Source organism: Felis catus, chromosome B1 (genome assembly GCF_018350175.1).
Source record: "Felis catus isolate Fca126 chromosome B1, F.catus_Fca126_mat1.0, whole genome shotgun sequence".
NCBI lineage: Eukaryota > Metazoa > Chordata > Mammalia > Carnivora > Felidae > Felis > Felis catus.
The window spans coordinates 201346840-201370775 of record NC_058371.1 but is presented as its reverse complement, the minus strand read 5'-3'; the positions used below and the strand labels follow the sequence as shown (position 1 = coordinate 201370775).

The following is a 23936-nucleotide window of genomic DNA, read 5'->3' as shown; positions in this document are numbered from 1 at the left end:
CGGCCTCCTGTTTGAGGGAACGTGAAGCGGCTACCACGGAACCCACGAGCAGAGCTCCGTGGGCGGTGATCTTGCTCAGTGACCCCCGGGGCCTGTGTCCGTGCCAGAGTTTCTGCCCAGCAAAGGGGATACAGGAGCCCTGATCCCAAGAGGAGGCAGGCGGCAGGCTGCGGGAGAGGGTCTGGGAGAGCCCGGCGGAGGCACCTGGCCTAGCCGGGATGGGACACCTGAGCACAGAGGGACAGGGCTGGGGAAGCAGGGCGGAGGCCTTGAGGGGGGCTGCCCCCAGGGAGGCCAGGCAAGTGTCCTGAGGGCCAAAGAGACGGCCCTTGGCTACATGCAGACCCAAGGATCAGATCAGGACCCAAAATTCACAGGCTGTCCTTCCCCACTGAGCACCTGTCCCCCATTTCTCAAAATCACACCTGAGAGGGTCACAGGGACCGGAAGCCGCGCTGTGGGCTTATACTAATGTGCAGGGTGGCTTATGCGGCCCGGCCCTCCGTCGCCTCTTCTGGGAGAGCCCCACTCAGAACAAATCCTCCGCCGGGGGCAGCCGCTGCAGGGCCTTCCCAAAGAAGCTGGGGACCTGGGTACTTTCTGCTCACATCTGCTTTTTCCCTGGCCTCTCCAGCCAGCAGGAATGGAGTCAGAGGAGTGGGATACAGGAGAGGAAGGGAGGGAGGAAAGCAGTGGAACAAGAGCTGTGTGGGAGAGCCAGGATGGGAGGCCAGGGATGCCCTGAGGCCAGGGCAGGCCCCACCCAGGAAACCAGACTAGTCTGGAAAAGACCAGAACGTTCCTGTCGCCTGCCAAAGCCACCTCTGTGTTTCCCCAACGCAGCCTCTGGTTGCAGAGGGACGGCTGGTAGGCGTTGTGCAGGAGTGACAGCACTCAGGGGGATGGGGAGGAGGACCATACGTGAGAACTCAGCGGCCTCGCCAACACGGGAGGCACCTTGCGGGGAGAGCCGTCCTGGGAGAAAAGGGACACCATGGTGGTGCCCGAGGACGGGATCCTTCTCCAGAAAGTCCTCCTTGACCACCAACTCCCTCCGCTCAACTGAGTGCGGGCGTCTCACGCTTCCTCGGTTCTCAGCTTCATCACAGTGCAGATTACACACCATGACCCCAGGTGTTTGCCTGTCTGGTCCCTTCACTCCACTGTAAGACTTGGGGGTCATTGACCATGCCTTACTCAAACCCAGAGCCTGGATGGTTGGATGTGAGGACAGGGGATTAGTAGACATGGGATGGATACATGGGGGGTACAGGGTGGATGGATGGATGGATGGATGGATGGATGGATGGGTGATGGATGGGTGATGGATGGAAGGGTGGATGGATGGATGGATGGATAGACAGATGGGTGGATGGATGGATAGATGGGTGGATGGTGGATGGATGGTGGATGGATGGAGAGAGGAATTGGTGGGTGATAGATGGGTGGATGGATAGATGGATGGATGGGTGGATGGGTGGATGGATGGATGGATGGATGGTGGGTGGGTGGAGAGAGGGATTGGTGGGTGATAGATGGGTGGATGGATAGATGGATGGATGGATGGATGGTGGGTGGATGGAGAGAGGGATTGGTGGGTGATAGATGGGTCGATGGATAGATGGATGGATGGGTGGATGGATGGATGGATGGATAGGTGTTGGGAGTTTGGGGGGAGGGAGTGGATATGCAGGGGATGGATAGATTAATGGATGGAGGATAGACAAAAAGAAGGGGATGGATGGGTGAGTGACAGATGGTGGGGAGAGAGGGAGAAAGCAAGGGAAGAGCCTAAGGCAGGCCAGGGAAGGAGGAGGGATGTGCCACAGGCAGAGAAGACAGTCACCACTGTCTGGGAGGTGTCCTCAGGGTGTGTGGGACAGGGGAGCCAGGACCTGAGTGAGGGCAGAGGGAGGGAGAAGAGGCTTGGGGGCTGGGGACACTGAGGGATTGCCTCAAAAGTGCTTGACCTTTCAGCCACCCAGATCTTATCCCAGAGTATTTTACAGGCACCTCAAGGCCTAAGAGCTGACCTCATCAAACTGTTGATTCAAATCAAGTCAGCGCCTGTCTTGATCCCTATCTGCTCTGGGTCTTGATTAAATCAAACTCAGACCTCCACGGTGATGCTGGAGCACACACGGAGAGAGGCCGGCCAGGGAGGGACGGAAAGTCCCCCGGGGAGGAAGGAAGCAGGCCTGGCACCCACTAAGTGCCAAGCGTCCACAGGGATTAGCTGCCGTCCTCATCAGAACAGCCTGGGACGTCGGCACGGCCACAATCTTCTGCTCGGATTACACAGGAGACGATGCGAGGCAGGGACGTCTCGGCCCCCGGACTCAGAGCATGATCTCTGCAGGGACACAGACCACCCAGAGCTCTGGCCCGCGATTAGCCTACAGGTAAAGCCCATCGATGTCTAAGACGGTCTCTCTAAAATCCCCACTCTTTCCAGGCCGCCAAGGGGCAAAGCACTTCCTCTCTTTATAATTTTCCCACTGCAGACCGTGGCTATAAGCCCTTGGCACCACCCACCTAGAAGGACCTATCAGCGCAGCTGGTCTTTGTTGGCCCTGACACTCAGGGCCCCAGGGGGCCGCCGTCAGCTCAGGAAGCGCACTGCACACAGTCTCTGTCCACCCGACCGAGGGACGGTGGAGCCACGTGGATGTCCCCAGGCCTGGCCATTATCCACCTCTGCAGGGAAAGACCTTGATGATGCTTTGTACCAGTGCATGTGAAGAGGTCCTTGGGTGGCTGGGGTTCACTGCTCAAACTCCCGAGGCCCTGCATTCACAACACAGAACGTGAAAAGTCTGTGCATTAAAAATGGAGAGGGAGACGCCAGAGGGCCACGGAGTCAAATCTGATTTTAAATAGAATGGTGTAAATAACACAGTAACAGGATGGGTAAACAGAAGTGATCTGAAAATCTCAAACACCAGCTCTACCAGAACACAAACTCTATAAAGCAGAGTTTCCCAAGGTTTGTTCCAAGGAAAACCCATCCCGAGAAATGCTCAGCAGAACAAAAATAAGAGAATATGTAAATATTAAAACATAGAAGGAAAATAAAATGAAAACTAACTCAATTTTAATTTCAAATGAGATAACATTTACATAAAATCAAAACGAAAGATTACGGGCTCAGAGGAGATAGAGAAATGCCACACAAGCTTTTCCGGGAGATGTGTGATGTGAGTTGGCGTGGCAGGGACTCCCAAAGTCCTACTGCAAAGAAACGCGGGTGATTTTCAACCTCGGAATGTTCACCAGACTTCTATGACCACAAAACATGTATTTTCTGGAAACACGTACGACCTGTGTGACACTTCCAACTGTCAATCAGCAAACCCTGACTTCGCTCCTCTCCCGTCCCCTGTTGGTGTCGGGCTGGGCCCCGCGAGTTGCTTTGGTCGACGGGACTCGACCAAATGTGACGGAAGCGGAAGCTTTAAGTGTGCTTGTGGGGTTGGCCTGGTTCTTGAGCCGCAGGGTGGTGCCTGGGAAGAACCCGGCCCGATGGCCTCTGCCCCCTCAGCGTGGGTTCCAGAACAAATGCAGGTGGCCCAGGCCACGCTCTCCAGCTCGCAGCCTGAAGTAGGGCTCCCCGGCCATGCCCCGTCCAAGGAAGCCAGACCAGTCAACCCAGGGGTGTGAGCCTAAGTGCACAGTACACATCACCATGTTTGGGGTGACTCATTCCACAGCATGATCGTCACCATAGCTGACTAATACACCATCCCACAGAAGTACCCTTTTAAGACTTGCACACAAAATAACATGGCAAAGAGAAACATTATTAAGAGGAAACACTCTTAGAAGCTGTTGGGAAAGAACGAACAGCACAAGGCGGGAGCCGAAGACGCACTCAGAGGACGCGCATCTTAAAATCGAGGGTCCTCGAGAGGACCTGGGGTATTGGCAGTGGAGAGGCAGGGTTTAAGAAAAAGTCGAGCAACCCAAAAGAACTAGATAGAAGACACAGGCAGGTAAATCCCAGGGGAGGAAACGTGAATAGTCAACCAACAAAGGACAGTATGTTCGACCTCACGAGGAATCACAGAACTGCGAAATAAAACAAGAGGGGGCTACACTCTCACATCTGCTCGAGTACAGACATACGAAGTCTGACAACTCAGAGACGCGGGCGTCACTCCACAGACAGGCTGGCAACCGGGAGAGACGAAGGAAGCTGGAGACTCACGTGTGGGCGCTCGCCGCAGCCCCGGTGGGAATCACGAAACGCGGGGGATAAAACTCCTCGTGCTCCCACGACAGGGGACACGTAAGTCAGCCAGATGATACGTGCCACGTGCAGAAGTCACCAAAACCGAGGTGGGAGCACAAATCAAATTACAAAAGGTGAAATGACACCACTTCTTCCATTTTTTAAAAAAATTTTTAAATGTTGATTCATTTTTGAGAGAGAGGGAAAGAGAGCGTGAGCAGGGAAGGGGCAGAGACAGAGAGGGAGACACAGAATTGGAAGCAGGCTCCAGGCTCTGAGCCATCAGCACAGAGCCCGACATGGGGCTCGAACTCACGAACTGTGAGATCATGACCTGAGCCGAAGTCGGACGTTTAACCAATGGAACCACCCAGGCGCCCCTGTAACAGGACATTTCTTGAAGAGGAGAAATCCCAGACAGGAAAAAATTAACATCTATTACAGCCAGGGAATTGGTCTTGGGCTAGCCTAGGCTCTGTTATGATAACAGCTAAAGCCCTAAATTTCAGTGGCTCCCCAGCCACTGGCCCCCAAACTTAATCAGATGACCCCAAAATAACTACAAGGGAGGCTGGGGAAGGAAGGAAACGCTTGGATTATTTGGTGAGCACTAGATTAGACTGTCTCTGACACACGGTACCCAGTACATTCTACAATTCATGTATACATTAAAGACTTCATGATTAAATTCAAGATAGGAGAAAGAGAATCACCCCACAAAAGGGAGGGGATGCCAGCAAGGCACTCTGGGAGAAGACCTGAGACCCACGCCCACCCCCAGTATTCCCGAGGTTTCCCCTGTGGAAGGTCCTGCCCAAGGTCATATGTGCCAGGGGAAAGGTAGGGCTGGTGTGGCTCTCATACCGGCTCAGTGATGGCACAGGCACAACGCCAAGTGGGCTACGGGACTGAGGCTGCCATGCTCAGTGTGAGGATGCAGGCAGTCCGAGCAGAGAGAGGTGGGGTGGGGAAAGGTGGGCCAAGGTCCACTTTCTCCCCAGCGTGGGGATGCCCCCAGTCCCCTCGTGTTCCACTTGACAGCATCAGAGCCAACTCTGTGTTCCTGGCCCCCACCCCATCCCCTAGGACGGCCTCATAGGTATAAAGGGTTCTCTAGGTCACTTGAGCATCTCCTAAGAACCATGTCGCCATCCATCCATCCACCCGTCCACCCATCATGTGTCCATCCATCCATCCATCCATCCATCATGTGTCCATCCATCCATCATGTGTCCATCCATCCATCCGTCCATCATGTGTCCATCCATCCATCCATGTGTCCATCCATCCATCCACCCATCATGTGTCCATCCATCCATCCATCATGTGTCCATCCATCCATCCGTCCATCATGTGTCCATCCACCCATCCATCCATCCATGTGTCCATCCATCCATCCATCATGTGTCCATCCATCCATCTGTCCATCATGTGTCCACCCATCCATCCATCCATGTGTCCATCCATCCATCCACCCATCATGTGTCCATCCATCCATCCATCCATCCATCCATGTGTCCATCCATCCGTCCATCATGTGTCCATCCATCCATCCATCATTGTCCATCCATCCATCCACCCATCATGTGTCCATCCATCCATCCATGTGTCCATCCATCCATCCATCCATCCAATGTCCAGCCTGTGGCAGATCTGTGATGGGTTCTGGGCATCCAGTGCTCACCAAGGTGGACCTGACTGGTCTCCATCCCCAATAAGTACATGTTCTGGGTGGGGCGAAGGGGGATAAACCATACCCAAGAACTCCCACACTCAAGGAGAGATACAATAAAGAATGCCTGGGGGCTACTTACACTGAGAGAAGGGGTGTCCTCCTTGAAGAAATGAGGTTCATACTGAGACTAAGTGTCCACAGGGGCCAGTACCTGAGGGTCAATGCCGAGCGCATTCCAGGCAAGCGGCCCCAACAGGCACAGCCCCCTTACAGGGACCAAGCTGGGCATGGTGGAGGCTCAGGCAGCAGGCTGGCTGGACGCTGAGCGGCAAGAGGGGCTGGGCTGGGGAGTGGGGTAGGACCCGGCGCCGTGGCTTTTATCCAGGTCCCTGGGGAAGCCCCAGCAGGAAGCTAAGCCTCACTCCTAAGCAGCCGAACCCCTGGCTCCTCCAAGCGTGGTCTCTGGACCAGCCCCGATGGCAGCATGTGGCCACCTGTTAGAAATGCAGACCAGGAGACCCGAGTGACCGTTGAAGCCAGAAAGACAATGCCGGGAAGACCCCTCCTGGGTCTGCTCTCACCTGGGGGGGCTCCTGGGGGGGTCTCCACACTGAGTCTGCATCTTCCAAGGCATGCCCGAGCGGCAGTAGTTTTGAAGAGATTTCCAAGTGACCGTTACATACTTCCTCCCACCGAGGACCCATTTTCTACTATCTGCATGTGGCCCAAACCTCGATGGCTTGCAGTTACCTTCCTGATGGCGTCTGTGAGGCAGCCGAGCCTCACCGGCCGTTTGGGATTCAGCGGTGGTGACACCAAATGGGCCTCCCAAGACCCAGCCCAGGCTGGACACCGGAGCCGTGCCTGCCGTAGCCCAGACCAGGCCAAATGCGGGCCCAGGTCGGGCACAGACATCGGGCGATGCTGAGGCCCCCAGGTGACCCCGGAATGAGCCAGGGCCCTGCTACTCCAAGTGTGCTCAGCGGGCCCAGCAATTCGAGCATCGCTAGGGGCTTGTTAACAATGCGGAGCCCCGGGCCCCACCCCCGACCCAGGAATCAGAACCTGAATTTTAACAAGACCCCCTCCCCGCTGAGGCTCTTCTTCAGGATGTGGATCTTCAATCAGGGACAAAATTGCCCTCAAGGGGCAAAACCTGGTTCTCGAAGGGTGCGAAGGATCTTACGTTGTTATGTACAAGGCGCAGGTCACATTGAACTTCAACAGAAATACAGTCGTGGGCGGAGGGGCACCTAGGAGAACCGTGTCTCAAAGGCTCCCTGCAGGGAACAGGGCTGATCAAGCAGACAGTTGAGGGTCCCCAGCTCCAGGCCGCGGGGGCCCGGGCAGCACCAGCCGGGGACTTTGCCTCCAATCTGTATCAGGGGTGCCCGTTCGTCCCTTTGCCTGGGAGTGGTCTCAATTTTCCAATGGATAATGCAGTGTCCTGGGAACCCCCGAAGGGTTGCCCCTGGGAACCTGGAGGGACAGCCCTGAACCAGGGGAAGAACCAGGCGACATCCTCCTGCAGGCAGGGTGTGGGGGCACGGGAGCATTTACAGATCACATCCATATTAATTCCAAACGCTCTTTATCTTTACCTCGCAACCGCTATGGCCCCACCGTGGAGTCGATACAAGTTGCACATCAACTCTCAGAGGGACCGTGCGTGCCCACGCTCTTCTATACTTGCCCCTACGGCCTCTGGCTCTGCCCACTGGATCCCCCACCCCTACACCTGGACAAGGAGGGCGGGATGCACAGGTATCGGTCTTGGGAAGCCACCAGGGGACAAGGGAGCATGGCAAGACTGTGGGCGTGTGCGCATCTCAAATCCCTGGGGCCTTGCGGGGGCGGGGCTTGGAGGGGCGGTGAGGGGCAGCGGGGGAGGAGCTGGGAAGGGGCTACAGGACCCCACCAAGGATGAAGAGGCAGCAAGGGAACACAGGTGAGGATGGAGAGGGGGCGACAGGGGCAAGAGCCATTTAGGAAGTCAGATCCGGGCAGTGCAGCCCAGGGGTGAGGACCGTGCAGTGAGTTGAATGACACAGCCAAGCAGATGTGTCCACGACCTACCTCCAGAGTCTGTGCACGGCCTTATTTGGAAGAGGGGTGGTTGTGGATGTCATTAAGTCAGAGCTCTAGAGATGAGATCACCCCGGATCACCTGGGTGGGCCCTGAATCCAGCAATAGGTGTCCTCATAAGGCACACACACAGGGCAGACACACACAGAAGAGGCCGTCTGAAGCCAGAGCTGGGAGCAGGAACTGGCATGTCCCCCCACCCCCACCCCAGGAGCTAGAAGAGGCATGAAGGATCCTGGGGGAGCCCGGCCCCACCCACACCTTGATCTCAGACTCTAGCCCCCAGGGCCATGAGAGAGCAAATTCCTGTTGCTTTAAAGTCCCTACTTTTTGTCCTTCGTTCCAGCAGCCCCAGGACATTTGCACAGACTGGACATCGGGCAAGCGTCAGGCAGGCTGGTCTGGGTGAGTGTGTTCCTCCTGTTGCCATCAGCCCTGGGAACCCAAAACGGGAGGTGCCCACACAGGATCAGCTCTGAAGCCAACTGGAGGCTCTCTGGAGGGTGGGGGGCAGCCTCGCTCCCTCCCAGTGCCCCTTCCCCAGAGTGGAGGGCACGGCCCCACCCTGAAGACCGGACGGGGTGACATGGGGCCCCTGAAATGCAGGACAATTAAAAATGCACTCGGCTTACATTTCAGAGAGCCATTTCCAGAACGTAAATACCATACCTGTCCTTAAAAATGGATTCACGGGGACCGCACAGGAGAACCCTGGGGAGGCTCAGGGCGCGTCCACTGAGTGAGTCTCTAATCCGCGTGATCCAGGCACGGGCTCTGTCAGCCCCCATCCACGTGGGCCTTGACCAGCAGACGGAGGCGGGGCGGCATCCCCACGCAAGACCAGTGGCAACCTTTCCACTTCTAAAGACACTCACGCAGGTGTCAAGATAGAGGGGACATGGGCTGAAAATGCTCGCAAGAGGAAAACGTGATTGGCAGTCGAACACAGATGCTGCTCATGCTCCCCGGGAACCAAAGGGACTCAAAAGGCAGCGGCCGCTGGGGCCTAGACGGCGCGGGCCAGAGTGCCGCCCGCTCGGGGGCCTGCACTGGGCCGGCCGGCCATCCGCTCACTCTCCGGCTCAGTCGTTACCCCCCGGCTTCTGCCCAGAGAACAGAAGGCGAAGGACAACCACACGCCTACATTTTTTTTACGGCAGCAGCGTGGCCCCGGGTCAGAACGAACCCACCAAGGGCTAGTCCGCGGCCACAGGAAGCGCTGATGCGGACGCGGTCCAACCTCGAGAAACTGGAAACAGATGCGTGAAGAAAGGAGAACGCAGAACTTTCTTCCACGTCTGACTATATAAATACGTCCGCGAGAGAAAGATACACAGAGGATGTAATGGCTCCACGCCGGAAGTAACGGGTGGGGCTGGGGTGATCCTTCCTGACATGACTAAGGCCTTTGCGTGTATTTTTAATAAAGGAGAGGAAATGCCTGCACAGAGACAGTGATGAGAAAGAACACAGAGAATTGGTCTGTTGATCTGCTTTGGAGAAAAACTAAATCGAGACCGTGTACCGTTCTGGGGACCTTTCGTGTCACCTCGCCGGGCCCTCATGCTCTCCCAGGGGGAGACAGAGCGGACAGAGCCCCCCCTGGAGCAGCCCTGAGGTGGGTGGTTGGCCTCCCTCTCGGCTGCTGTAGCCACATCTGAAGAATTGGGAGTCTGGAGCCCTTCAGCAAAAATTCCCGGCCCCCGTGCCACGGGGTGGCCCAAATCCACCCGTCCCCACCACATCCCCCATGAGGGTGGGCAGCAAGCCCTGTGTATACCCCACAGCTCTGTCCTGTGGGCACAGATGACAGCGGGAAGGACTGTTCCAGCAACATTTATGACCTCCCGTTTCCGAGTGCAGCCCACGGAGATGCTGGAGGGAGCGAGGGAAACCGGGCATTCCGGATGGTCAGCGAGTGCGGCCGGTGCAGGGAGAGCCCGCCCGCCCGTCAGGACGCGGCTGGTATGCAGCATTTGGGGCCAGCGAGGCGGCTACTCTGGGATGCTGCCCAGAATTCAAGGCCAAGAGAAGAGCCAAGTGCCCCTGTTCACTCTGCAGCCCCAGGGGGACCTCCTTGGACCATCCACCTAGCAGGAGACAACGCCCTCCGTGGGCCAGCCCGTCCCAGGGCCTCGCCCTGAAACCCTCAGAGGGCCGCAGTGAGAGGTGGCGGGAGCTTGAGCGCTCACGCCATGGTCCACTCTCACCCCAAATGCCGAGCTGCCTCCCCGCCACACTGAGCAGGACTTTTGAAAGCAAGCCTCGGACCTCTCCTCGGGGGTGAGCTGCTTCAAGGCACAAGACGAAATGACGAGGGGGAGCGTGGCATGAAACAGCTGTCCTCTTTGTAGGATGCTGACCCCTCTCCCTGAGGCCGACAGAAGGACTGGGGGGCGGGCTGGGCAGGGGGGCTCTGCAGGGCGAACCTGCGAATCCACGGCCGGGAGGAGCCGGCTAGGAAAGGCTCTCTGGCCGGAGGGGTAAGAAAAACGCAGGGCAGCACGAGTGGTTTGCTTGCTCCCCAGGCTTGGTCCCATCAGCACCGCCGGTGACCAACCCGGCTGCCCCAAGACGCCCCCATTCCTTATACAAGAAGGAAAGAACCCAGCTGGAGGTACTATTTCAACACCTTCCCGGAGCATCACGGAAATCCCCCAGCAAGAACCAACAGAATGAATCATCAAGCCTCTGCCTCAGAAGCAAAGCCAAGAGCCAGAAATAAATCAACTCAAGGGGGCTGCACACATACAGGAGTCCTGATGAGCGGGCAGAGGTGTTTTTTTTATGGATTTCAAATAGAAAAAAATGAACTAATTGGTGCTTGAGAAACACACCTTGAAAAACAAAACGGTCCAGCACACCCAGGGAACGTGGGAGTGGCGAGCAGCGCGTGGAGGAAACACAATCGTGGCCCGAGGACAGCTTTTGAGATGACAGCCCCAGCCGCCCGGGAGCCTCCCTTCCCCCTCCCTGGGTGAGCAGGTGTAAATATTGAAGATGATAGTAACCGAAATGATTTCTCCAAAACCTCCTTCTCTCCCACCTCATTTAAAACATCAAAGGGGCTGCTTAATGTTCTTGGACTGAATTCACATCTCACATAGAAAGAGATATCCCCCGTCGCCAGTGGGTTATTTATTTACCGAGCTCTTCGGCTGAGCCAGGAAGAAAGAAAAACGTCTGAACAATGAGGATAATCGGCATACTTGGTGGACTCCAGAAGCCTCTCGTCTGAAGTTCAGGGCGTGAGCGGAGGGAATGTGTGCACTGACCTGAATTCAAAATGCAGACCCTCTTCCTCGGGGAGGAAAAAAAGGCAGGGGGAGGGGGAGGGGGAGAGGAAAAACAGAAAGAAAAGAGAGCAAAGGAGCTTTCTAAAGGGCCGTCTTTTCTCCGGTGCCGTTTGTGCCCACTGCCGAAACCCGCCGTCGCTTTCCACCGTGTCCTACGTGCATTTTGTAGCCAAAGAAATGTTGCGAGGCCGCCAACACACAGGGCTGCTCCAGCTGGGCGTCTGGATCTCAGCCCTCAGTCTCGGGAGTAGTGCAGGTGCACAAGGAGAGAGGCCCGCCCTCGGCTTGACTTACCGCCACAGAGAACTTTCCAGAACCTTCCCCATGTCGGCGTGGTAATACTTCGTCAGGATCAAGATCACCTGTGGTGGCAACAGAGAGACAAAGGCAGAAATCAGCCAGTTTCGAGGCTCTGAAAGAGGGATGTGGGGACGTTCCCTGACCCAGTACACATCAGGGGCCCGGGTCTTTCTGTCGGCTTCCCCGGGAGGCTCCAGCCAGCCTGCACACAAGGCTGGTGTCCGCCCTGAAACCTCCCAACCTCCCTCCGTCCTCAGAGTGACTTTGGGACCATCCCCATCCTGCCAGGGCCACCAGGTAGCTGGCACTCAGCAGGAAAAATTCTTAAAAATTGTTTTAATGTTTGTTGATTTTTGAGACGGAGAGAGAGAGATGGGGCGTGAGCGGAGGAGGGGCAGAGAGAGAGAGGGAGACACGGAATCCGAAGCAGGCACAGAGCCCGACGCGGGGCCCGAACCCACGAGCCGGGAGATCGTGACCTGAGCCGAAGTCAGATGCCTAACCGACTGAGCCACCCAGGCGCCCCTCAGCGGGAAAACTTCAAACTCGGCCCCAGACAATCTCAAACCATGGTCAGAGGGTCAGCCGAGCTAGTGTCCCAGAGTGCCGGGCAGAGGACGCGTTTGACGAGGCTTCGGGAGATGGGGCCTCGTCCCCACCAGGGCCTTCGAGAACACCTGCTGGGGCCGCCCCAACACACAGGCAGGCAGGGGCCTCTGCCCCTCTCCTGACAGCACTGGAGGATGCCGGAACCAGTGGAGGGCTGGGGAAGGCGCACGAGGGCGGCCGAGGCGGCAGGCGGCCCGCACATCATCGACGGGGCACACGCTGCTTCGCGGCCCCTCAACTATCATCACGCGCGTGGGCCCCCCCCCCCGACGAGACCGTGTCCCCTCACCCCCGTGCAGGAAAGGGAACTGTTAGGTAATAACAAAAATAAGCGTGCTCAGAAGCACCCGAAAGTTCCTCCAGACACATGGACGGGTGGACCACCACAGAAAGGAAGTGAGGATTGGCCTGCCTGGCGGGAAAAGCGCCTTGTCCCCAGCGACTTCGCTGGCCAGTGCATTTTCCCACACATCACCTTTCATTTCGCTCGCTGCCAGTCTCTATTAGCTGCTCCCGGTTGCCATGGGAACCGGGGGGGGGGACCCTGGGGACACCCCCCCCCACCGGCTCCCAGCAGAGCCGTCAGCCCGGTTAATCTGGGGTCACCACACTGGCCGGCTCCGGGTTTGGTTCCTTCCCGCCCCGCACGGCCTCCTCTGTGTTGGGGACACGGCTGCCCCAGACACCGTCTGGCTGAGCTTCCCCTGCCCGGCGATGAAAGCAGGGAAGATAGGAGGAGGGGGTGCCAGCCGGGACGGGACGGCGCACATTCTGGAGGCAGCAATGATCAAACGCAGCCCGGAGGCCTCGGCGGCGAGGGGGCGACGGCCCCGCCTCTCGCTCAGGAACAAAGCCACCTTCCCCTGCCAGGCGCTGGGGCTGCCGGGGACGAGCAGGAATCCTCTGAAGACCCGGGGAGGCAGGCAGAGTGACAGGGCCTGGACAAGCAGGAGACAAGCGTATTTTTAACCTATTGATTTATATTTTATAGCCTCGCTGCTCCCGGAGGGGATTTCGAGGAGCCAGAGCGTGACAGCTGGAAGGGACCTCAAAGTCTGCTTCATCCAGCCCATCCAGGGTGAAATCCTTAAGCCAACATCCTCATCAAGCCCCAGCTAGCTGAGCTCTGCCCGCACACCTCGGAGGGTGGGGAGCTCACCCCCCAGCACGGCGTTCGGACCCCTCCTGGATGGGTCTCTCCACTCACACCCACCCCCTTCGTTCTCAGCGCCAGCCCCACCGGGCCTCTGCACGGGCTGTTCCTCATGCTGGGACCTTCTTCCCGCCCCCACTCCTGACACCTTGGGTGTCTCCCAGACCCCTCCTCTGGTTCAGTGGCCCCCACACCCTCCCAGACCCTGCGCTCTCCCCTCCAGCACGGCTCACGGGGTCTCTTTCGAACATTGGACGATGAGCCCTTCGGGGGAGGGGACTGTGTCTCGTCTTATGTCCCAGCACTGGGCACGGCACCTGCTGTCTAACACGACTAAGGCAATGAAACCAGGGGAGGCGAGGGCCCTGGGTGAGGGTCTCCTCCCCTGCTCTGGCCCCCCTCTGCCATCAAGAGCACACACCGTCTACCCTTCGTGCGACGGACAGAATCTTTCTGCTAGCACCACCTTAACCCACGTGAGGTTTAGGCTCCGGAGGCCAGGGCCGGGGGCCGTCCTTGCCTGGCGCTGAGACAAGGAGCCACCCAAGAGGGGTCAGCCCTGGGGGAGCCCGGCAGGCACCCCTCTCTCTGCGGCGGGCAGCGGAAGGCGGCCTCTGCTTTGGGGTCAGCCCCTCCGAGCCCCGGGGAACCTCAGTTCCCCGCCCTACAGCGAGGAAGAGACAGCCAGCTCCCTCCGTGGGGGTGAGGGTGCCGGAGCCAGCAGCCACGCTCTGGCCCACGCTCGCTGGCATCCGCTTGGGCAGCAGGGACAACCCCTGGGTTGACTCGGCTCGTGCACATCAACCCTCTTTTCACCCGGGACCCACGTGCAGCTCCTGTCATTATCCCCACCTGCAGGCGAAGGAACTGAAACAGAGAGAGCCTAGGGGTGCCCGGGTGGCTCGGTCGATTGGGTGTCCTACTCGTGATTTCTGCTCAGGTCATGATCTCACGGGTTTGCGGTTCGAGCCCCACGTCAGGCTCTGCACTGACAGTGCTTGGGATTCTCTTTCTCTCTCTCAAAATAAACAAATAAACTTTTAAAAAGGGAAAAAAAGGGAGACCCAGGTGGCTCAGTTGGTTAAGCATCCGACTTCAGCTCAGGTCATGATCTCATGGTTCACGAGTTCGAGCCCCACATCGGGCTCTGTGCTGACAGCTCAGAGCTTGGAACCTGCTTCCGATTCTGTGTCTCCCTCTCTCTCAGCCCCTCCCCTGCTCACGCTCTCTCTCTCTCTCTCTCAAAAATAAACAAACATTTAAAAATTTAATCAAAAAGGAAAAGAAAGAAAACAGAGCGAGCTTAAACGCTGTGGGAAAGCATACAGCACCCAGCGCCCCAGCAGGTTCTGAACCGCTGAGCTGAGGTTGGGTCTCCACCGTCCGCTCTGCTGATACTGTCCCGTGATTCTCACACGTGCTTGAACAAGGGCCCCACGTTTTCATTACTTTTTGAAAGTCGTTTCAAAGAACTGAAAAGTATGGCACGCCCTTCTGGGGGTCCCAGCTAACAGCTTTGGAAATGAAATATGCCAGGAACCATTTTCCAGTGGCTGGTATGTTAGTACAGCTCTGGCGTGCTTTGATCTGGGCGGGAGACGAATCTGGGAGGGCACTGGGGCTTCTGCGTCCCAGCCTTCGCCAATGGTCTCCTCCCGCCCCGAGGTTGCCAGAGCCCCCCGCCCACACGACTCCTTCCGGACAGTCAGAAATGCCCCGACGAGGATTGAGAGCCACACCTGCCCAAGGAAGGACAGACCCCGCAGGTCCTAGGTCACCCTGTGTCTCCTCTTTTCACTCCTGGCCCTCCCGGCCCTGGAGGTAGGCGGGCTTCCCCCTGACTCCCCAGATACACCGTCACCCAGGTCTAGCCAGCCGTGACCCCGGTGAGAGAAGCCAAGCTCTCTGGGCTTCCCAGACCTGCCTGTCCTCGATGCTGCTGGCTGTAGGTTCCACCACGGAAGGGACGTGGTCCACTTGGTTCCACCCTGAACTCCCAGGACTCAGCACAGAACGAAAGCTCACAGTATTTGTTGAGTGAATGAAGGAACAAGTCAGAGAGTAAATGAATAAATACTCCTTCCCAGAAGCAGATCTGGAGAGGACACCGAATCGGTCCTTCAGGCCACTGTCACCGCCCACAAGTCTCTGCTGCCTAGGGTTCCCTCCCGAGCCCACTGCCTGGGCCACCCTCTCCTGACCCAGGAAACGCCACCCAAGGGTGCAGAACATGGCCCGTTCTGGAGGCCCCCAGCGACAGCCATCCAACCCTCAAGGGACAAGCTCGAGACCCCCGGTGGGGTGAGCCCACCCCCGTCCCAGTGACGGTGCCCACGAGGTGGCCCCAACTGGGCAGCCAAGGCCAGTGGGATGTCGTGCGACCCAAGCAGCTCCCCAGGGCCCCCTGTTCAGAAAGACCTGTGCTCGGTTTCATGCTGTGCTGTCACTGTCTTGAAATTCTTAAAGAAGTTTCAACGAGGGGCATGTTTTCGCTACGCATTGGACCCCGTGAACAGCGGAGCTGGGCCTGAGGCAGGTGCCCACCCCTCTGACGTCCCCAAGTTTGAATCCCCCTCCAGCCCCTCGAGGTGCTGGAAAGAGAGTATCTGCCTGACCCCCAGTTCCACCAAGATGATGAACCCCGTCTCCCGAGTCAGGGAGACAGGAAGCCAGGCCAAGGTGGGGGCTGGAAGGAGGCAGCAGATTTAATGCCGGAACCCATGGGAACCTGGGACAGCTTCCAATGCCTGCCTTTAGAAATGGAGAAACAGATTCAGAGAAGGGAAGGGGGGGTCCAGCAGGGATAGGCCTGGTCCCCAGAGATCCCCAGCCAGGGCCCAGGGCCAGCTCCCACTGGCCCCGGGCACTATTCCAGGGACGGGAGCGGTGGCCTCACCAGCCTGCTCCTCCACTGAGAGGCAGCCGAGGGCTCTGTCCCCAGGAAGGAAAAGAAACCGTGACGTCCACACTCAGTCCGTGCAGAGACCCTCGGTGGGCAGAGGAGCCCCCACCCGGGCCCCGAGCAGCCTGCCTCCTGCCCAGGCCACAAGCCAATTCAAGACCCAGATAGTGAGTCTCTGCCCCCAGGACGCCCGACATGCCCTTCTGTCCCCCAGTGAGCCTACAAAATCCACTTAGAAATGAGGCGCTGGGTGTGTACCTCAAAGCTCCCGAGAGGGGCTTGTGGAAACAGCCCTGCGGTTGGAGCCACCAGCTGAGGACCCTGAAGTGGCATCAGGGGTCCGCCCCTGTGGCCGAGGCTGGCTCGGGGAGGTCTCGGCGCCCAGGGCGCACGGAGGCCCGCAGCACCAAAACGAACACCGCCAGCTGCAAATGTGCTCGCCGCGCTGTTCACATCGTCTTTCATCAGGTGCCCCCGCACGGCTGGCACGCTTCTCGGATGGAATAGAACCAAACGAGGAGGGTGTGGCGGCATCGGGACGACCCCGGCCCTCTGAGCCTCTGTCTCCTCCTCTGTGAAATGGAGCGGATTCGGGTACGACCCCACAAGGCTGCCGGGGGAGGGGGCGATGCCCATGCCTGAAATCAGCCTATGCCTGAAATCAGAGCACAGAGGCCCGGGGGCGAGGCCCTCTCTCCCTGAGCGGCCACCGGCACGTTTCTAGGTCAGCTATTTCTGTTTCCTGGGGTGTGAGTCACAACAGCAGGGCGACAGGACGCCCTGGAGGGACCCGCAGAACGCTAGGCCTCTCCCCGCGGTCGGCACGCAGCCGGGCCCCACGGGCAGCGCAGTGACAAGCGCAGACACGGGCCCTTCCCGAGCGCGGCCCGCAGAGTGGGGAGCCTCCTGAACTGCCGCCCGGCCCGCGTGGGTTTCGCGGAACCCTCCCCGCGCCCAGAACCCGCGGCGCTCAGCACTGTCCCCTCCCACGGGCATCTCGGGACTAGAAGCACGCAGATCACCTCCGGTTGGAGGTCCCAAGCCTTTCAAGGAGCCAGTGGGAAAAGATTTTGAAGCAGCCTTATATCTGTGTGCCTTCCAAGGGCTCAAGGATAATCCCCAAAAAATAACAAATACTCAGCACAATTCAGGAGTCAATCAATCGCGCGCACACACACACACACACACACACACACACACACACAGCAGCAAGAATTCAGCATCCGCTACCAACTCGGAAATGAACTTCCCATCAGAAAAAGGGAAAATGCAGAGGTGGCCCGTGAGGGTCAGGCCTGCGAGGCCCCAGAAGGCGCCCCTGCCCACTGATGTCCCCCAGGCCAGTCGGGACAGGGCCGGCCCATGGCACGGTGAGTCGAGGTTCTCGCTGCTCACAGTGGGGCCTGGGACCAGCCATGCACACTTCGCACGAGCCCCTGGAAACGCAGAACCTGGGTGAGGCCCCACCCCAGACCTGCTGACTCAGAATCTGTGTTTTTAACGTCGACGTTTCAGAAACCACACTGGCGGATCCCCGGGTCCCTATCCGCTCACCCCCATCAGAAGCTGAATTTCCTTCTAGCACGCAAGAGGGCCCCATTCTCTCCATCCTCAAGCAGCTGTTAACCAACAGCAAACACACACCACCCTCAGGCACACACTCACCGCCGTGAATTTCAGTCACCCCAGGGCCTTGGTACATGCTGGTTCCTGCACCTCTGCCTTCCTCCCGCCCCTCTGCTCTCCCTCCCTTCTGCTCATTCTTAAAGCCGCCTCCCCCCTGAAACCTTCCCCAGAGGCTGTGGGCTCCAGGAGGGCAGGAACCAAGGCCACCTCTATCAGCACCTTCTCCCGAGCCTAGCCAAGTGCCAGCACATAGTGACAGTCTGATAAATAACCTCTCAGTGAATGAATCGGTGGCTAACTGGCTCCAAAAAGCCAGGAATGACTCCTGGTGTGGCTCTCCCCGTTCCCACCCCACCTGTCCACTTTCACAGGTGCAAAAGTTGACGCGGGAACGTGTACAACATTTTATCATCGCAGAACACCAGAACACGTGGGTTTAGAAGCCCACCGAGGGCTGAGGCCCAGAGGGAGGAAGGCTCCAGACCGGGGGCACCTGCAGAATGCCACTCCTGGCTCTCTGCACCACGACACACTGCCTCCTGGCAGGAGAGATGCTGAGGCCAGGAAGGAGGTCAGGGCCTCTCGGCATGTGCCAACTGTGCCCATTACACAGATGAACAAACTGAGGAACCAAGAGATAAAACAATGGCTCCAAGAGCATACAGCTAGCCCTTTGATGTGGGAACACAGAGAACAAACGAGGCCTCGAGTGTTAGAGAAAAGGGAGCTTGGGAAAGAAGGCAGAGGGTAAGATGTTTTGTGGTGACTTCAAGTATTCATCCAACGAACAGTCTTTTTTGCCCTATACGGCAGGCGTGAGGGTCCACAGAGAGGAAGCCGCCAGGGTCCCAGCAGCCACAGGCACCACTGTCCCCTGATCCCATCAGATGATGGCATTCCCCCTGCACACAGGCCTCCAGGATGCTCCAGAGAGCACCACGAAGGCGTGTTTCACGGTCTAGGAACGCGTGTTCACACGCAGAAAGGGTGGAAGGCTATGCAGGGATCGTACAACCTCAGGAGAGGCTGGGACATACACCCACACACGCCAAGGGACGCTCCTGTCCTGAGCTGTGTGCCAAGGCACCCTCCTGGGTGTGCCCTTGTGGGGGCCGGTCCAGCCACAAAGCTTACATCCCCGTCCAAAAGGGACAAGATTCTCAGAGAGGCCCCAGCAGGAGAGGCCTCCCGGCTGCGGACTCACCAGCCCTGAGGGTGGTCACGCCCGCTGCTTGGGCGAACCCTCCGTTCCCTAGAATCTCCGTTCACTCGTCTAAAAAAGCCAGGAAAAGTCCCCGCTCCATCCTTGGACTAGAAGGTGAAGGCGTGACAGGCAGCAGGTACCAACAGACTTTAAAACCTGTAAAGTGTTCTCCCAGGGGAAGGGGCTGATTACCAAAGTCAGTGGGGGGGGGATCACTTCTATTCCATTACCGAAAAGAAAAACCACCCGAACAGTCACAGGGATTTGGGAACTTGACCAGTTTGTCCTCTGCAAGGAAAAGAGCTCTGTGGCTGCACCTGTTCTCAGGAGACGCCCCCCTGGGTCCAGAGGGACAGGGCACAGCCGACCTAAATGGAATGAGGATGGGGCTCCTGGGGGGCTCAGTCGGTTGAGCACCAACTTCAGCTCAGGTCATGATCTCGCCGTCCGTGAGTTCAGGCCCCGCATCGGGCTCTGTGCCGACAGCTCGGAGCCTGGAGCCTGCTTCGGATTCTGTGTCTCCCTCTCTCTCTGCCCTTCCCCTGCTTGTGCTCTGTCTCTCTGTGTCTCTCTCTCTCCCTCAAAAATAAACATTTAAAAAAATTTTAACGGAATGAGGTCCGTGATCTGGCCCTACCAAGAGGTCGTGACTCTCAGCACAGGCTCGTCAGTCACGCAAACATCCCACGCTGGACAAGGAGGCCGATTTGCAGCCAGCAGTGAGACAGGGTGAGGGACACTGGGATGACCTCCCTCCCGTGGCGGCCTGGCCAGGGCACGTCTGTGAGATGGCAGCTTGCTGGCTGGCCTTGGTGTGAGGCCTGCGGGCCTTGAGTCTCGAGCCCTGAGCCCCAGTGTCCTCTTCTGTCCTAAGGGAGAGATCACAGCCAACAGCAGGGATGACCCTGGGGTCACATCTTCAGGATGGAGACCTCCCACCAGACAAGCCACGATGGGCCCTGGGGTCAGTCTCCACCTGCATTTGGAAGGATGCCAGTCCGGGGTAGGCAGAGCTGGCTCACAAAGGAGCCTGTTTCCAGGACCCGGGACACGCGGCCGGTGGCGGCATAAAGGACACACCCTCGGTGAAGCTAACGCATGACGAGTAACAAAACCACAGCCCGCCGACCCCTTGGCCTGGCCTTCCGCTCCTGGGGAGCTAGTCTATCAACGTCCTTGTGCGTACGGGGTGATGGATGCCCCAAGGTCTGTCCTGCGACGCGGTAACAGCCCGAGACCGGAAATTAACCAGCTTGTCCAGCAACAGGCCGCATACACAGCCTGCAGCCCAGCCACCCTCGGGAACACCACACGGCTGGACTCGAGAGGCCTGGCGAGCCGCAGAGGGCGCGGACGGGGCTCCAGCGCAGCGCGCTCGGTAGAAGGAGCCACGTGCAGGGCAGCCCCGTGTCGCTTCGTGCGAACCAAAGGGAGGGGTCAGCACCCCTGAACCGAAGAGGAGGGGACTGACTCTCTGCGGACCCACAATGCCGGCCTTCCCTTCAAGCAGCAGGCGGCAGCTGGTCCACACCCCACTTCCCCGGCCCCCCGGGAGGGCAGCGGGGCTCGGCTCTGGGCACCTTTGCCCAAGAGGCCTCCTCTACAAAGAAATCTATTCCAGTTAAGGAACTGATTCTGCATTTATCTGCCAGGGAGAGGAATCCTGTGTCTCTCTGACAGAGACCCCCAGGGGGAGGGGAAGGAAACCTGCTGGGCTCAGAAAGCCACGTGGCAGGTGCGGGCTCTCCAAGGGCCAGGCCTTGGTCCGTCCCAGTGCCATCCTGTAGACACCAAGGGCAGGCCGGCGGCCCAGCCTCATTCACTCCTGCCACCCACCCCGGGAGCCTCACCCCCTCTCCTCTATGGACTAGAGGAGCCTCCGTCATTCTCTAAGCTGGCGGGATTCCCCACAGGCCCCGGGAGCTCCCGGAAGGTTCTCACGCCCAAGTGGGCCAAGCGAGTCCGTGTCAAATTTGCTGCTAGCATGAGGCACTTCCCCCAACACTGTCTTCTGCAGGGCGCAGAGCCTGGCTCCCACCACTTGCCAGACCCCTCCTCCTGGTGCGGCGCCCCGGCCCCCCTCCCCAGGCCCCTCCGCAGAGCCTGGAGGACTTCGTGAGGGACGACTATGTCCGGGAGTCTGGAGGGCCTTGTCTGAATCCCGGCTCTGCGGCACATGAGCTGTGCAGTCGGCTTAATCTCTAGGTGCCTCGGTTTCCTCATCGATGACACAGGGATGATGACGCAGGCTTCCAGGGCTGGAGAGGACACGAGTTCGATGTGTCCGTGGTGAGCGCGCCGCTCAGGGTTAGGGTCGCGGTTTGGGAGCGCTCACGAGACATGTACGTGAGGAACACGGTGGGAGGCCGCCTAGGTGAGATGCCGCTGTGGGTACTCGTGTCCTGAAAAGCTTGTTCAACCTACGGACTCGGGACCCCAGGCACACCTGTCCACCACTCGGGGGGTCCTCCTTACCGGGTCAGCCTAGATGCCACCTCCTCCAGAAAGCCTTCCAGGATTTCCCCAGGCTAAGCTGCCAGCATCTGATTACACACACTTTCCCTGCAGCAGGCATGAGCTCACGCGTTATGACTTTGGGGCCGGGCCCCTTCCCCTCACCACCCGCTGCGCCCCCGGGCCCAGCACCAGAACGAGGCCCCAGAATGGCAGGGGAAGGCGCACGACCTTGGAGCTGGCTCAGCGTGAGTGTGAACCCCCACACACCGTGTGACGTCCCCCCCCCCTTGGGCTAGCGTCACCTCCTTGTCTGCAACGCCGGCGGATAACGGCCGCACATCCCCGAGAGGCAAGGATCATAAACTATGCTAATGTGTTCAAAGGGCCTGGCACCCTGCCTGACGCTGAGGAGGGCCTGACAAATGACTGTCCTGTCCCTCCTCCACGACTCGGGTGACGGCCAGGCTGAGGCCGTTGGCTGGAGACAAACAGGCCTGGCCGCCCTGAGTGATGCCATGTCACGCTCCGGGTCCCCCCGGGCCCTAGTAGGACCCCTTTCTCCCACAGAGCCGTGACCCCCATCGGGCTGTTCTGCCGGGACCGCCATGGCCCTGGAGCCCCCCCCATATGACAGGAGGCCCTGCCCGGGTGTCCCCAGGTCGTGGGGACCAGAAATGGGCTGGGATGTAAGAACCCAAAGAGGTCGTGGGAAGTAAGAAGGAACATCTCACGAGAACCACAGCCTTGAACCCGTGACCCTGCTCCCCTAGGGGCCACGGCCCTTTCTCCCTGGGAGAGACCGGCCAGTAAGGTGCAGTGTCCCCAGATGGGTCGGGGGGCATTCTCTTGGTTCCTGTGGTGTCCACGCTGGTGGGACAATCGGTGCCCAGAGCAGCTGAGCTAGAGACGTCCACAGAGGCACGTCGCCAAAGCCCCATCCCTTCGCCCAGCTGGCCTCGGCCTCCCCTGGCAGGTGTGGCTTTGAGGCCCAGTCCTGGCCCCCAGAATCCACAGGCCGGGGCAGGAGCACCGTGCGTCACTCTGTCCTGGCCCTGCGCCACGAGCCTTCCAGACATTGTGTCGTGTAAGCCTCCCAACAGCCCTGGTCCCTGGGCCATCCCGTCCCCATTGTGCAGATGAGGAACGCGGAGGCACACGGAGGGAGGTTATCTGCCTCAGGTCACGGAGCTCAGATGTGGCAGGGCCGGTGTGCCTCAGGGGACTGGCCGGGGTGGGGGTGGGGGGGCGCGGAAAGACCTTCACCCCGTGCACCCCAGTTTAGTACGACACAGCGTGGGGCTGCATCCCGGGAGCCAGACCCCCGCCCCGGCTCTGGCCTCCAGAGGTGCCCACGGCCGCCTCCCCTTACAGCGGGCCGGCAGCCGGCATACTCAAAGCCGGCGGGCTGTCCTTGGCCTTGGCGGGTCCCGCCCCGGGGCCAGTCTGTGGCACCCCTCCCCTGCCGTGGGCTCGCTGCGACCGACCATCCATCCTGCTTGGCCCGGGATGCTCTGCGGTTCTAATTTGAGTCCTCGGCCTGGCCGAATGTCACCACTCCTCCGAGAGCCCTCGTCCAGCCAAGTGACTTATTTATAATGACTCGGAACCATGGCACACACTGACCGACTCCCAGGAGCGGGCAGGGTTGGGAGAAGGAAGGAGCGGACACATACGGGGACGCGGGGCTCGATCGGGCGTGATGGACAGCCGCGCACCTTGGACAGGCCCCGTCCACTCTGCACCCCTCGACCCCGCTGTCCCTCCACTCGCCCTGCAGCTTGCTGTTCCCGGGACGCCCTTGGGCTCCCCCGTCCTCCTCTCATCGGGCACATCCTCCCTCCTAGAGGGATTTGCCTCAGGCACACCTGTCTGGGGAGACTTCCGGAACCCTCTGCCCACCTCCGGTGAAGGCTGGTGCCCCCCTCGGGTCCCCACAGCCCCTGGATGTGGTGAGGTGAACGCTGTCTCCCAAAGTCGGTCCACCTGGAACCTCAGAATGAATGTGACCTTATTTGGGAAAGGCGCCTTTGAAGATGAAATTAAACCTCAAGCTGAGCTCATCCTGGAGCGGTCCTACACCCAGTGACAAGTGTCCCTACAATGAGGAGAGGGTGGTACAGGGGGAGGGGGCCAAAGGAAGATGGAGACGAGACCGGGTCACGTGTCTCCGAGTCCATGAACGCCAAGGACTGCCGAAAGCCGGGCAAGAGGCCTGGGGCAGATTCTGCCTGAGATGTCCTCCCTGGTCCCCGCCCTGCTACACGGCCAAGCCCGCTTCCGTTAGCACCTCAGAGTCCACCCCCCGGGCTCCCGACCCCGCCGCTCTCCTCCGCTCTGCCTCCACGGGGGACACCGCCTGTCTTCGTCTTTGCCGTGGCTCGAATCGCAGCTCCCCAA

At 59.0% G+C, this 23936-nt stretch overlaps 1 protein-coding gene across 1 annotated transcript in view; it reads right to left on the bottom strand.

Annotated features, from left to right (window-relative positions):
- The window catches only part of SORCS2 (sortilin related VPS10 domain containing receptor 2), a 457690-nt gene that overhangs the window by 259697 nt on the left and 174057 nt on the right, over positions 1-23936 (bottom strand). Inside the window, exon 2 of the mRNA XM_023253426.2 lies at positions 11583-11650. Within this exon, the coding sequence (XP_023109194.2) occupies positions 11583-11650 (68 nt within the window). The remainder of the gene's footprint in view (positions 1-11582; positions 11651-23936) is intronic.